At 50.4% G+C, this 14,057-nt stretch overlaps 1 protein-coding gene and 2 non-coding genes across 3 annotated transcripts; all 3 read right to left on the bottom strand.

Annotated features, from left to right (window-relative positions):
* Positions 1-8,561: 8,561 nt before the first annotated feature.
* rps4x (ribosomal protein S4 X-linked) lies at positions 8,562-13,811 on the bottom strand. The gene is made up of 7 exons (XM_072458845.1): positions 13,729-13,811; positions 13,121-13,198; positions 11,324-11,504; positions 10,397-10,494; positions 9,818-9,989; positions 9,245-9,402; positions 8,562-8,701 (listed from the first exon to the last, which is right to left on the bottom strand). Exons 1-7 carry the CDS (start codon positions 13,729-13,731, stop codon positions 8,600-8,602), a joined length of 792 nt encoding a protein of 263 aa, XP_072314946.1. The 5' UTR covers positions 13,732-13,811; the 3' UTR covers positions 8,562-8,599.
* Positions 8,882-8,952, bottom strand: LOC140372311 (small nucleolar RNA SNORD61). The gene has a single exon (XR_011928641.1). It is a non-coding gene; the product is annotated as a small nucleolar RNA SNORD61 (small nucleolar RNA).
* Positions 10,623-10,691, bottom strand: LOC140372309 (small nucleolar RNA SNORD61). The gene has a single exon (XR_011928639.1). It is a non-coding gene; the product is annotated as a small nucleolar RNA SNORD61 (small nucleolar RNA).
* Positions 13,812-14,057: the final 246 nt, after the last annotated feature.

The following is a 14,057-nucleotide window of genomic DNA, read 5'->3' as shown; positions in this document are numbered from 1 at the left end:
CAGAGAGAGGAGCGTTTAAAGAGTGTTCAAACTGCAGAGAGAGGAGCGTTTAAAGAGCGTTCAAACTGCAGAGAGGAGCGTTTAAAGAGCGTTCAAACTGCAGAGAGAGGAGTGTTTAAAGAACGTTCAAACTGCAGAGAGAGGAGCGTTTAAAGAGCGTTCAAACTGCAGAGAGGAGCGTTTAAAGAGCGTTCAAACTGCAGAGAGAGGAGCGTTTAAAGAGCATTCAAACTGCACAGAGAGGAGCGTTTAAAGAGCGTTCAAACTGCAGAGAGAGGAGCGTTTAAAGAGCGTTCAAACTGCAGAGAGGAGCGTTTAAAGAGCGTTCAAACTGTAGAGAGAGGAGCGTTTAAAGAACGTTCAAACTGCAGAGAGGAGCGTTTAAAGAGCGTTCAAACTGTAGAGAGAGGAGCGTTTAAAGTGTGTTCAAACTGTAGAGAGGAGCGTTTAAAGAGCGTTCAAACTGCAGAGAGGAGCGTTTAAAGTGCGTTCAAACTGCAGAGAGGAGCGTTTAAAGAGCGTTCAAACTGCAGAGAGAGGAGCGTTTAAAGAGCATTCAAACTGCACAGAGAGGAGCGTTTAAAGAGCGTTCAAACTGCAGAGAGAGGAGCGTTTAAAGAGCGTTCAAACTGCAGAGAGGAGCGTTTAAAGAGCGTTCAAACTGTAGAGAGAGGAGCGTTTAAAGAACGTTCAAACTGCAGAGAGGAGCGTTTAAAGAGCGTTCAAACTGTAGAGAGAGGAGCGTTTAAAGTGTGTTCAAACTGTAGAGAGGAGCGTTTAAAGAGCGTTCAAACTGCAGAGAGGAGCGTTTAAAGTGCGTTCAAACTGCAGAGAGGAGCGTTTAAAGAGCGTTCAAACTGCAGAGAGGAGCGTTTAAAGTGCGTTCAAACTGCAGAGAGGAGCGTTTAAAGAGCGTTCAAACTGCACAGAGAGGAGCGTTTAAAGAGCGTTCAAACTGCAGAGAGGAGCGTTTAAAGAGCATTCAAACTGCAGAGAGGAGCGTTTAAAGAGCGTTCAAACTGCAGAGAGGAGCGTTTAAAGAGCGTTCAAACTGCAGAGAGGAGCGTTTAAAGAGCGTTCAAACGGGATGAAACGTCACGATCTCTGGGAAGAAACGTCACAATCGCTGGGATGAAACGTTACGATCAAAACGTCACGATCGAAACATCACGATCGAAACGTCACGATCACATTGGTAGCAAAAAGATGATGACACGAGAAAGATGAAGTTACAGTACTACGAGTACTACGAGTACTACAAGTACTACAAGTACTACGAGTACTACGAGTACTACGAGTACTACAAGTACTACAAGTACTACGAGTACTACGAGTACTACAGGTACTACATCGTCTTTTACAGTTGGTTCACAGTGTCATGTGTTTGAGTGACTTTTAGAATCCTTTGTTTTCAGACTTTTTGTTGGCCCCGCCCACAGTGAGCGCCGCTTCTGTCCTGCAGAGGGCGGTAGAGCGCCGCTTCTGTCCTGCAGAGGGCGGTAGAGCGCCGCTTCTGTCCTGCAGAGGGCGGTAGAGCGCCGCTTCTGTCCTGCAGAGGGCGGTAGAGCGCCAGACACATGAAGAACTCTACTGAATTCTAAAAACTGCACGTTTGAACTCTAAACGCAGCAAAAACAGAGAAAGAAGAAGCTCTTTACATGTGTCGTCACGGTTACTGATGACCTGGACCAACACTGGGAGAGCCTGAAACCAGACGCTTCCCTCTGTAACGTTCAAGCTTCTTCTTCTTCTTCTTCTTCTTCTTCTTCTTCTTCTTCTTCTTCTTCTTCTTCTTCTTCTTCTTCTTCTTCTTCTTCTTCTTCAACAGTTTAACTTTGCAGGACGTTGTACTCGAGTAAGAGTAAAGTGACTTGGTCATCATAGTATGACGTCATCTCCTCTGACACTGATCACGTGACATAAAAACTACTTTTATGACATTATTTTCTGATCAAAGCGTCAAAAAGTGACAAACGTCTCACTTTTTTCTCCTTTTGGAAAACACATTCCTCTGTCCCTGTCCGTGTCCCTGTCACTGTCCCTGTCCGTGTCCCTGTCACTGTCCGTGTCCCTCTCACTGTCCCTGTCCGTGTCCCTGTCCCTGTCCGTGTCCCTGTCACTGTCACTGTCCCTGTCACTGTCAGTGTCCCTGTCACTGTCCGTGTCCCTCTCACTGTCCCTGTCCGTGTCCCTCTCACTGTCCCTGTCCGTGTCCCTGTCACTGTCCGTGTCCCTCTCACTGTCCCTGTCCGTGTCCCTGTCACTGTCCCTGTCCGTGTCCCTCTCACTGTCCCTGTCCGTGTCCCTGTCCCTGTCCGTGTCCCTGTCACTGTCCGTGTCCCTGTCACTGTCCCTGTCCCTGTCACTGTCAGTGTCCCTGTCACTGTCCGTGTCCCTCTCACTGTCCCTGTCCGTGTCCCTGTCACTGTCCGTGTCCCTCTCACTGTCCCTGTCCCTGTCACTGTCAGTGTCCCTGTCCCTGTCCCTGTCACTGTCCCTGTCCGTGTCCCTGTCCCTGTCACTGTCCCATCTCTGCGCTCGTGCCCCCCCCCGTGCCCCCCCGTGCCCCACGCGCCCGGGTCACACTCACCTTTGCCGCTCCCGCCGCTCCCCGTCACGCGCCTGCTCAGCCGCTCCGCGCGCGCCTCCAGGTCGGTGGAGCGGTGGACCACGGCCGTGAGCTCCACCTCCAGCTCGGACATGATTCCCGCGCTGTGCCGCGACACGTCCGCGAGCTGCCGCAGCACGGAGCACAGCGCGACGCCGCACACGTCGCTCAGGTGCGCGAGCGACACGCGGCGCGCCTCCGCGTCTTTACACACGTCCCGGGGAAGGACGCCGCGCTTCGGGAACGGCATCTTCTACTTCTCCCACCGGACTGTCCCGAGTCCAGCGCAACGTCCAGCGAAACATGCGCGTCCAACGTGCGCAGACGCCACGGACGCGGGAGGAGCCGCGCGCGTTTGGAGAGAGCGGCGCGTCGTGCGTAAAAGCATCGTTCAGGAGCCGAGAAGAGCCGAAAAGAGCCGAGAAGAGCCGAAAAAGAGCCGAAAAAGAGCCGAAAAAGAGCTGAGAATTAAGCTCAGAATGTGTCAAACACACGAAACACACATTATAACAGCAGAACAACATCTCACACACATAAAAAGCACAGACACAGAACACGCCTGAGGTCACTGAACACGCCTGAGGCCACAGAACACGCCTGAGGTCACTGAACATGCCTGAGGCCACAGAACACGCCTGAGGTCACTGAACACGCCTGAGGCCACAGAACACGCCTGAGGTCACTGAACACGCCTGAGGCCACAGAACACGCCTGAGGTCACAGAACACGCCTGAGGCCACAGAACACGCCTGAGGTCACTGAACACGCCACAGAACACGCCTGAGGTCACAGAACACGCCTGAGGTCACTGAACACGCCACAGAACACGCCTGAGGTCACAGAACACGCCTGAGGTCACTGAACACGCCACAGAACACGCCTGAGGTCACTGAACACGCCTGAGGCCACAGAACACGCCACAGAACACGCCTGAGGTCACAGAACACGCCTGAGGTCACTGAACACGCCTGAGGTCACTGAACACGCCTGAGGCCACAGAACACGCCTGAGGCCACAGAACACGCCTGAGGTCACTGAACACGCCACAGAACACGCCTGAGGTCACAGAACACGCCTGAGGTCACTGAACACGCCACAGAACACGCCTGAGGTCACAGAACACGCCTGAGGTCACTGAACACGCCTGAGGCCACAGAACACGCCACAGAACACGCCTGAGGTCACTGAACACGCCTGAGGTCACTGAACACGCCTGAGGCCACAGAACACGCCTGAGGTCACTGAACACGCCACAGAACACGCCTGAGGTCACTGAACACGCCTGAGGTCACTGAACACGCCTGAGGTCACAGAACACGCCTGAGGTCACAGAACACGCCTGAGGCCACAGAACACGCCACAGAACACGCCTGAGGTCACTGAACACGCCACAGAACACGCCTGAGGTCACAGAACACGCCTGAGGTCACAGAACACGCCTGAGGTCACTGAACACGCCACAGAACACGCCTGAGGTCACAGAACACGCCTGAGGCCACAGAACACGCCACAGAACACGCCTGAGGTCACAGAACACGCCTGAGGTCACTGAACACGCCTGAGGTCACTGAACACGCCACAGAACACGCCTGAGGTCACAGAACACGCCTGAGGTCACTGAACACGCCTGAGGCCACAGAACACGCCACAGAACACGCCTGAGGTCACTGAACACGCCTGAGGTCACTGAACACGCCTGAGGTCACTGAACACGCCTGAGGTCACTGAACACGCCACAGAACACGCCTGAGGTCACAGAACACGCCTGAGGTCACAGAACACGCCTGAGGTCACTGAACACGCCTGAGGTCACTGAACACGCCACAGAACACGCCTGAGGTCACTGAACACGCCTGAGGCCACAGAACACGCCACAGAACACGCCTGAGGTCACTGAACACGCCTGAGGTCACTGAACACGCCTGAGGTCACTGAACACGCCACAGAACACGCCTGAGGTCACAGAACACGCCTGAGGTCACTGAACACGCCTGAGGTCACTGAACACGCCACAGAACACGCCTGAGGTCACTGAACACGCCTGAGGTCACAGAACACGCCTGAGGTCACAGACGTGCTGGTGTGAACTGACTCTGTGTTTTGGATGTATCGTCGCTTGTTGATGACATCACAGAGGGATTTCCTGCTCAGTTCTACTTCTTGTATTTTTAGTTGCACATTTTCCTTCTCAAACTTCCACTCGACAATAATATAATATATATATATAATGATATATATAATATAATAATATTATATATAATATAATAATATAAATAATATAATAAATACTGTTTGAGACACGTTCTGACCTCAGCGATCATCCACATTCTTCTGGTCAACCACCGTCACCAGAGCGAGGACGAGACGTTCCTCTGGACCACAGGATGAAGACGAGGAGGAGGAGCGAGGAGGAGGAGCGAGGAGGAGGAGCAAGGATCATCATCAAACTAAACCTCTTTGTTACTATCAGCTCTTTAATGGGCATTAGCCTCCTATTGTCCCTGGCTCTCTCTCTCTCTTTCTCTGTGATGACATCAGAATGCTCTGGGCGTCGACCTCTCCAGGGATTCAAGACACTATTATATACGACTGGAAGGTTGAATCTTAAACCATGGTTTATATTTCATATCTGAGTTCCTGGTCTTGATTGAAAAAGTCTTGCATTTATAAAAATATATATCTACTTTTTTAAAACAGAATTTATTATGTTGTAAAATGTGGCCCTAGTTTATTTCTGGTTTAGTCCTGGTTTGGTTCTGGTTTAGACCTGGTTTAGTCCTGGTTTAGTCCTGGTTTAGACCTGGTTTGGACTCTGGTTTCCCTGGAGAACTCTGGAAAAGTCCCGCCTGTTCAGTTCCAGGTCCAGACCTCGGCCCACATCTGGATCTGGGCCCCGGCTCAGACCCTGGGCCCCTCCCTGGCCCCTCCCCTGGCCCGTCTCAGTGTTTTTGTTCTGAAGGCGAAGGGGGCGGAGCTCCACTGAAACATCAACATGGAAAAGTCTGAGCGAGGGTTTCAACGTGTGGAACGCGCACGGCGGGTTCAGGTCCCAGTGACAGCGCTGCTCTGTTTGGACTAGTCCAGGTCTAGTCCTGGTTTAGTCCTGCTCCGGTCCTGGTCCTGGTCCGGTCCTGGTCCAGTCCTGGTCTGGTCCTGGTCCGGTCCTGGTCCTGGTCCAGTCCTGGTCCGGTCCTGGTCCGGTCCTGGTCCTGGTCCAGTCCCGGTCCTGGTCCGGTCCTGGTCCTGGTCCAGTCCCGGTCCTGGTCCGGTCCTGGTCCTGGTCCGGTCCTGGTCCTGGTCCGGTCCTGGTCCTGGTCCAGTCCTGGTCCGGTCCTGGTCCGGTCCTGGTCCTGGTCCAGTCCTGGTCCTGGTCCGGTCCTGGTCCGGTCCTGGTCCTGGTCCATCCAGTGAAACGTGGTCCAGTCGATCACATGGATTCATTGATTTGAAGCAGCTGCTCTGAGACTGAGGTCATTGTTCTCAAAGATCAGCCCATTTTCTGCTCTCGAGCAAACACACACACACACACACACACACACAACACACACATATAACACACACACACATATAACACACAACACACACACACACACACACACATATAACACACAACACACACATATAACACACACACACATATATAACACAAATACATAACACACATATATAACACTCACACACACACACTCACACACACATATAACACACAACACACACACACTCACACACACACACACACACATATATAACACACACACACATATAACACACACACACACACTCACACACACACACACACATATATAACACACACACACATATATAACACAAATACATAACACACATATATAACACTCACACACACACACACATATATAACACACACACACACACACTCACACATATATAACACACACACACACACACTCACACATATATAACACACACACACAGGTGGACCGATGACCACGTGCTCAGGATCACACCAGGTTCGGGCAGGAGAACAGGCCGACGCCCCATCGACACCATATGGACGTCCTGACTCAAGCGTGGCCAATCGCGCTGGAGCGGGCCAAAAACCGGCGGGGGAGCGAGGGACCTTATGTTCGGAGGAAACGCGTGGACGACGGTCAGATACGGTCAGATTTCACACCGAAAACATTCAGACTTTAGTGAAGGTGTAAACCAGGTGGAAAAGGTGGTGATTTGAATAAAGGACAGTTCAGTGTGGAACGGGGGCGAGAGCGAGAGGACATGCAGCAAATGTGGAGCGTGTGTGCTGCTGCCTTAACCGCTCCGCCACCAGGCAGCGCTGTAGTTCACGTTTGTGCTTTTATTAAAAGTGAAAACCTTCAGGCAAAGAGTCATGAATGTGTTGAAAATAACCTTAACTTTTTAGGATTTTCAAAATAAAACACAAAAACGAACAGAACACGAGCAGAGAGCGAAACATCCTCAAAAACGAACAAACATCAACTCAATATTTAAACTCGCATAAAAACAGTCCCAGAGTCGGTCAAATGTGTCCTTTTTCAGATTAACTTTCAATGTTATTTTTGTCCATCGTTCTACTTCCTGTTATGTCCAGTCCAAATGCACATTCCAAAGGTCCATCCACTGTCTCCATGGCAACAGTCCTCAGGCCCAAGTGCAGACATCCAAGAGCAAAACTGTCTGCAGTGAATCTTTTTTGTAAAAATCTTTCAAAGTTCTGTTTCTCTTTCAACTCATCAAAGCTTTTTATGTGATTCTCTTTTACATCTGGTGAAAAACCTTTAGACCTTTTGTCCTCCAGACCTTGAGTCTCAGGTCAGTTCTATTTGGTACAAAACCTTTGGTCATAAAATTTTACCAGTTTAAGTTTGTAACATCTGTGTTTAGTTTGTTCTGATCAGCTCCTTCCATGTTGTAAGAACAGATTTGACCCAGGGATTCTTCACTTCCTCCTCATGACTCAAGCGTCTGTCATCTGCAGTAAGAACTGTACAGGAACCTTAGGCACCACATGACTCTCAGTATAAGACCTGTACAGGAACCTCAGGCACCACATGACTCAGTATAAGACCTGTACAGGAACCTCAGGCACCACATGACGCTCAGTATAAGACCCGTACAGGAACCTCAGGCACCACATGACTCTCAGTATAAGACCCGTACAGGAACCCCCGGCACCACATTACTCTCTGTATAAGACCTGTACAGGAACCTCAGGCACCACATGACTCTCAGTATAAGACCCGTACAGGAACCTCAGGCACCACATGACTCAGTATAAGACCTGTACAGGAACCCCCGGCACCACATTACTCTCAGTATAAGACCATTGAGCACAACCTTCTGGATCACACCAGCAACAGTCATCTGCCCTGAAAGTCATTTTACACCCAAGGTAAACCCTGCCTTTTTACTTTAAGTTTTACAAAGGTTTTTTTTAATGTTCCGTCCCATGCAACTGAATTCTTTGGGCCAATGCTTCCAAATACAGGCTCCTTTGTGCAGTTGGTGGATCTTTCGTTCGTGGGAAGTATCGCTCAAACTAGTCAACGTAAAATCAGGCGATGGTGCAGCAGCTGGAAACACGTCATAAACCCACTCACGACGCAGGTTTGAAGGTTTCATTGCCTCGTTAGCTTTACCTCAGATGACGCAGAGCAGACTCAAGAGCCGCCTGTAGCAACAAACCCGCCGCTTACGGACGCATGTACGGTTCATTTCCCATCAGGCTTTTCATTCTATAATGGTCACATTTTTCTACCGTCCACATACACACAATCACACACTTGGGTGAGTCGGGTTTAGCGTCTTGCCAAAGCACAACGGCAGTATTCACCTTAGGTCTCCCTGAGTCACATGACCATTCTCGATGTGGGACCATTGTAAAGAGCCCCAATATTTTTATAATAAAATCTTCAATATGAAATAACACTTTAAACAACTGTCCACTAAAGACACATTTTGTAAATAACGTTTATTTGAAAAGCAGGGCGGAGTTTAGCTGCTGCCCTGTTTGGCGGCCAGCCTCTTGTCCCTCTCCTCAGCGATGGTCAGTCGGATGCCCTTCCCTCGGGGCAGAGACACCCACGGCTTTGTGCCCTGAAAGAGACAAAGAGGGGGAGACGAGGTCAGAGAGGGGGAGACGAGGTCAGAGAGGGGGAGACGAGGTCAGAGAGGGGGAGACGAGGTCAGAGAGGGGGAGACGAGGTCAGAGAGGGGGAGACGAGGTCAGAGAGGGGGAGACGAGGTCAGAGTGTTGATGGTTTAGAAGTGACTCTGGAGCTCAGAACTTCTTAGAGGGTTTGGATCGATTGTTTCATTCAAAGATCAAAACACAAAGTCATCATGGCTCAAGAGCTTGAACTAAAGCTCCAAGTGTTTAAACTCAACTCTTTATAATACACAACTTTAGACGGTTTAACACATTCAGGATCAGTTATGTGGCTTATACTGCCACCTACAGCTCAAATCTAGTACTACAACTCCACTGAATATAAATATACTTTAGAGCTGCCTCAACTTTAATGTTATTTCAGACTTTTACACACATTGTGACCTCATAAAGTGTGACTTAAGTGTGTAAGTGATGTCAGATGTTCACACACGGCTCCTGTTACCCCCGGTTACCACGCTGAGACGTACCTTCCCGATGATAAAGATGTTGGACAGCCTGGTGGCGAAGTTATTCCCGGTGCTGTCCTTCACGTGCACCACGTCGAAGGAGCCGGGGTGGCGCTCCCTGTTGGTGATTACGCCGATACGCCCCAAGTTAGCCCCGCCCGTCACCATGCACAGGTTTCCTACAGGGGGCGACAGCACGGGGTCAAGCCACTCACTGAATTAACGAGAAGTTTAGCTAGACGGTTTGAAGGTGGTGCTGCTGCTACTGCACCGTGAGGGAACAAAGCTGCTGCTGCTACTAAACGGTCTGAATGACATCTAAATACTTTCAATACTACCATCTGTGTCCGGACTATTCCGAGTGTCTGACCTCTGGACTAACGTGGGGTCAGATTCTAAGTCTGCAGAGCTCAAGTCCAACAAGTGACTAAAGGTCCTCTATGTGTTAGTTTTTTTTTTCTTAAAGACTTGAACATTTGAAGTGACAGATCTACAGCCTCGTCTCACATGGTCCAGCCCTGAAGCTAACCCTCTGGACACGACTCCATCCACCTCGGATTAAACTAAACACCTGGACACTGGAGCCAGACTGACCGGTGTCGAACTTGATGAAGTCGCCGATCTTGCCGGTGTCCAGGTCGATCTTCACGGTGTCGTTGACCTTGATCAGAGGGTCAGGGTAGCGGATGGTGCGGGCGTCGTGGGTCACCAGGTGAGGGATGCCTTTGGTGCCCACCATCAGCTTCTTCACTTTACACAGTTTGTACTGGAACAGAGAGCGACAGTGAGTCATCGCCATGGACCGAACAGCACCCCGACTCTGGAACTCCCTCCCCCCCGTCCCACTCTCCCTCACTCACAACATTCAAATCCCGCCTCAAAACATACCTCTTCACCCAAGCCTATGACCTCCCCTACCCCTAGCCTCCTCTACCCCATTGCCCCCTCTTCTACCCCCTGTTACATCCCCATCTTTTTCTCTCTACTTCTTCTGTCTTCTTCATTTTATCTGTATATTAATGTGTTCTGTACGTGTTGTCCCCCCTGTCTGTAAATACACCCCCCTTTTTTTATTATGTTCAGCGTCTTTGGGTCACTGAAAAGCGCTATATAAATTAAAGTTATTATTATTATGGAAACACTTCAAACAGACGTGACCATGCGGCGTCTCACCTTGGCCTCCTCTGCCGTGATGCGGTGGACGGTGAATCGTCCTTTCACGTCGTAGATCAGGCGGAAGTGCTCTCCAGTCTTCTCGATGCTGATCACGTCTGAAATACACGCCAGGTTTAGCTTTGAACTGTCACATGATCAGAGCAGGAGCCAAACGAGCGTCGTCATGGCGACCAGACGCTTTAATGGGAACTGATTGAAAATCAGGTTAAAATCGGACAAACTGGAGCTCAGAACTTCTTAGAGGAAAACGAGGTTTATTTCAGCTCAAATCAAACTAAAAAGTCATCAAGGCTCTGGTGACCCCAGCGGATAAAGTCTGGTCTACTGCGTACCCATGAACCCGGCGGGGTAGGTGAGGGTGTTACGTACCCATGAACCCGGCGGGGTAGGTGAGGGTGTTACGTACCCATGAACCCGGCGGGGTAGGTGAGGGTGTTACGTACCCATGAACCCGGCGGGGTAGGTGAGGGTGTTACGTACCCATGAACCCGGCGGGGTAGGTGAGGGTGTTACGTACCCATGAACCCGGCGGGGTAGGTGAGGGTGTTACGTACCCATGAACCCGGCGGGGTAGGTGAGGGTGTTACGTACCCATGAACCCGGCGGGGTAGGTGAGGGTGTTACGTACCCATGAACCCGGCGGGGTAGGTGAGGGTGTTACGTACCCATGAACCCGGCGGGGTAGGTGAGGGTGTTACGTACCCATGAACCCGGCGGGGTAGGTGAGGGTGTTACGTACCCATGAACCCGGCGGGGTAGGTGAGGGTGTTACGTACCCATGAACCCGGCGGGGTAGGTGAGGGTGTTACGTACCCATGAACCCGGCGGGGTAGGTGAGGGTGTTACGTACCCATGAACCCGGCGGGGTAGGTGAGGGTGTTACGTACCCATGAACCCGGCGGGGTAGGTGAGGGTGTTACGTACCCATGAACCCGGCGGGGTAGGTGATGTCCGTGCGCACTTTGCCATCAATCTTGATGAAGCGCTGCATGCAGATCTTCTTGACCTCGTCGCCGGTCAGAGCGTACTTCAGGCGGTTCCTCAGGAAGATGATGAGGGGCAGGCACTCCCTCAACTTGTGTGGACCAGTGGACGGGCGAGGGGCCTGGACACAAGGGCGGTCAGAGCAGAGGGTCAGAGCAGGCGTAGAAACACAACAGGACTGAAACTTATTTTAGTGACTAGTTTTTCTTCATTTCATGACGTTCATCTCCTTTTCATTCATTCTTTGCTCAAGTCACTTATGTTTTTAATTAAAATAGTCATTTCTGGTTTCAGTGATGAGTTAACCATAAACTACATTAGTCCATTTATAACACAATGACAATGAGTCTTTAAAACAGGTTTAACTACACGTTTCATTAACTATTATATTTCACATTTGACCCAATATTTTGACCGTTTGTGTAAAGTTTATAATTGTACTTCCTGGTTGGACGTGAGCACAAATATGACACAGGTAGAGGTGATTCCACAGCTGTTACCATAGCAACCAGACTGTAAACAAGAGCCAAACTCCACAAATGACACGCAAGTTCTGATCTGACACAAGACCATAAAACACCTTCATTTAGTCTTACCATGTGTCGCACACTGATGACATCACAGGAGGGACTCAGCTCCACTTCCTGACATTTTAAACTCGTATTAACCACAGATGCCCTCCCAGAAGTTACTCACGAGACAGTGTTCATTATTAAAGTTTAACTCATAATAAAAACATTAGTTTTAAGTGACTGAAGTTTCAGGTTCTTCTCGTTCTGACGATGTTTGAGGTAAATTAGTTTCAGTTTAAGTTTGATAATAAGTTGATGAAAAAGTGGAGTCGAGTTCAACAGAATCCTCCCGTGATGTCATCAAAAAGCGCCACATCATATATAGACATATCGAACCAGGAAGTAAAAACTGTCAAAATCACTTAAATCTCACTGAAGTAACGAGTCTGACGAGTCAGACTTTTGGGGCGTGTTCATTTGCTCTGACTCAACATTTATATTATTCATCTGAACTCTATAGCTCCCCCTGTGGATGGGAAAGGTTCTGCAGAACCTGTGGGAACCTTCCCTCTCGCTGGGGGGTGGGGGGGAACCCTTCTCTCTGTGGGGGGGAACCCTTCTCTCTCTGTGGGGGGGAACCCTTCTCTCTGTGTGGGGGGAACCCTTCTCTCTGTGTGGGGGGAACCCTTCTCTCTCTGTGGGGGGGAACCCTTCTCTCTCTGTGGGGGGAACCTTCTCTCTGTGTGGGGGGAACCTTCTCTCTGTGGGGGGGAACCCTTCTCTCTCTGTGGGGGGGAACCTTCTCTCTGTGGGGGGGAACCCTTCTCTCTCTGTGGGGGGGAACCCTTCTCTCTGTGTGGGGGGAACCCTTCTCTCTGTGTGGGGGGAACCCTTCTCTCTGTGTGGGGGGAACCCTTCTCTCTGTGTGGGGGGAACCCTTCTCTCTGTGGGGGGGAACCCTTCTCTCTGTGGGGGGGAACCCTTCTCTCTGTGGGGGGGAACCCTTCTCTCTGTGGGGGGGAACCCTTCTCTCTGTGGGGGGGAACCCTTCTCTCTGTGGGGGGGAACCCTTCTCTCTGTGGGGGGGAACCCTTCTCTCTGTGGGGGGGAACCCTTCTCTCTGTGGGGGGGAACCCTTCTCTCTGTGGGGGGGAACCCTTCTCTCTGTGGGGGGGAACCCTTCTCTCTGTGGGGGGGAACCCTTCTCTCTGTGGTCGTCACTCACGAACACTCCGGTCAGCTTGTCCAGCATCCAGTGCTTCGGCGCCGCCACGCGCTTCAGGTGCTTCTTCGGTCCTCGCGCCTGAAACAAAGACACGATACGCGTGAAACACACGTTATCTCACGCGCGGGAAGTGTAATCACGTGCGAGGGACGTGTGGAAGCGCGTTTCTGTGGGTGATGACCCGCTGAAGCCGGGTGTGAGCGGCAAATGCTAACGCCACAACAGCATTTTACACACAAACAGTTTGACGTGAGACGCAACTTTAGCAATTAATCACGTCCACGCGTGTCAAAGTCAAACAAACGTAAAGCCTGAAAACGTGCGTCATAAACCCTAAAAATGTGCGTGATAAAGCCTGAAAACGTGCGTGATGAAGCCATAGCGCGGTCCACAGCGTTAGCCGCAGTGAAGCTAACCCTCGGGAGCGGAGCCGCGACACTAAACCGTGAATAAAAACACACCATCGCGGTTTATGGTCTTAATTTAAGGCCAGGGCGACTGTGAAGACGTTTAACCGTGAGGCTCGCGGCGGCTGCGCGCGCTCTCACGCGTGGATCCCGTGATGTTTGAGGATTGTTTCGGGGCTACGCGACAGAAAAGGCGCTCACCATGTTGGAGTCTGCAGGAAAAGGACTGTGACGTAACCGGAAGGAAGTGATAAGAGCGAGGAGGGCGCGCCGCGAGGGACAAACCACGGAGCGCGCGAAACATTTATAGTCAAATATTAATATAATATTCTGTACACACCGAAATAATGTGACTCAAAAATGGAGACGTATTTACAAAATGTCATTAACATCTTTTAAAAAAATTAAATGATAAAGGACAGACTTATTATTATTATGATTAATTATTACATATTTTCTGTTTCAGTTTGAACCGGGCAATTAATCAAAATTTAAAGGTGAAATTGTCAATTACATGAATTTGACTTTGG

The sequence above is a fragment of the Eucyclogobius newberryi genome, unplaced genomic scaffold (assembly GCF_026437365.1).
Source record: "Eucyclogobius newberryi isolate DKJ021-1_F unplaced genomic scaffold, fEucNew1.0.hap1 SCAF_22, whole genome shotgun sequence".
NCBI classification, from domain to species: domain Eukaryota; kingdom Metazoa; phylum Chordata; class Actinopteri; order Gobiiformes; family Gobiidae; genus Eucyclogobius; species Eucyclogobius newberryi.
Note: the sequence above shows the minus strand (reverse complement) of the source record. Positions and strands in the feature narration are given on the sequence as shown.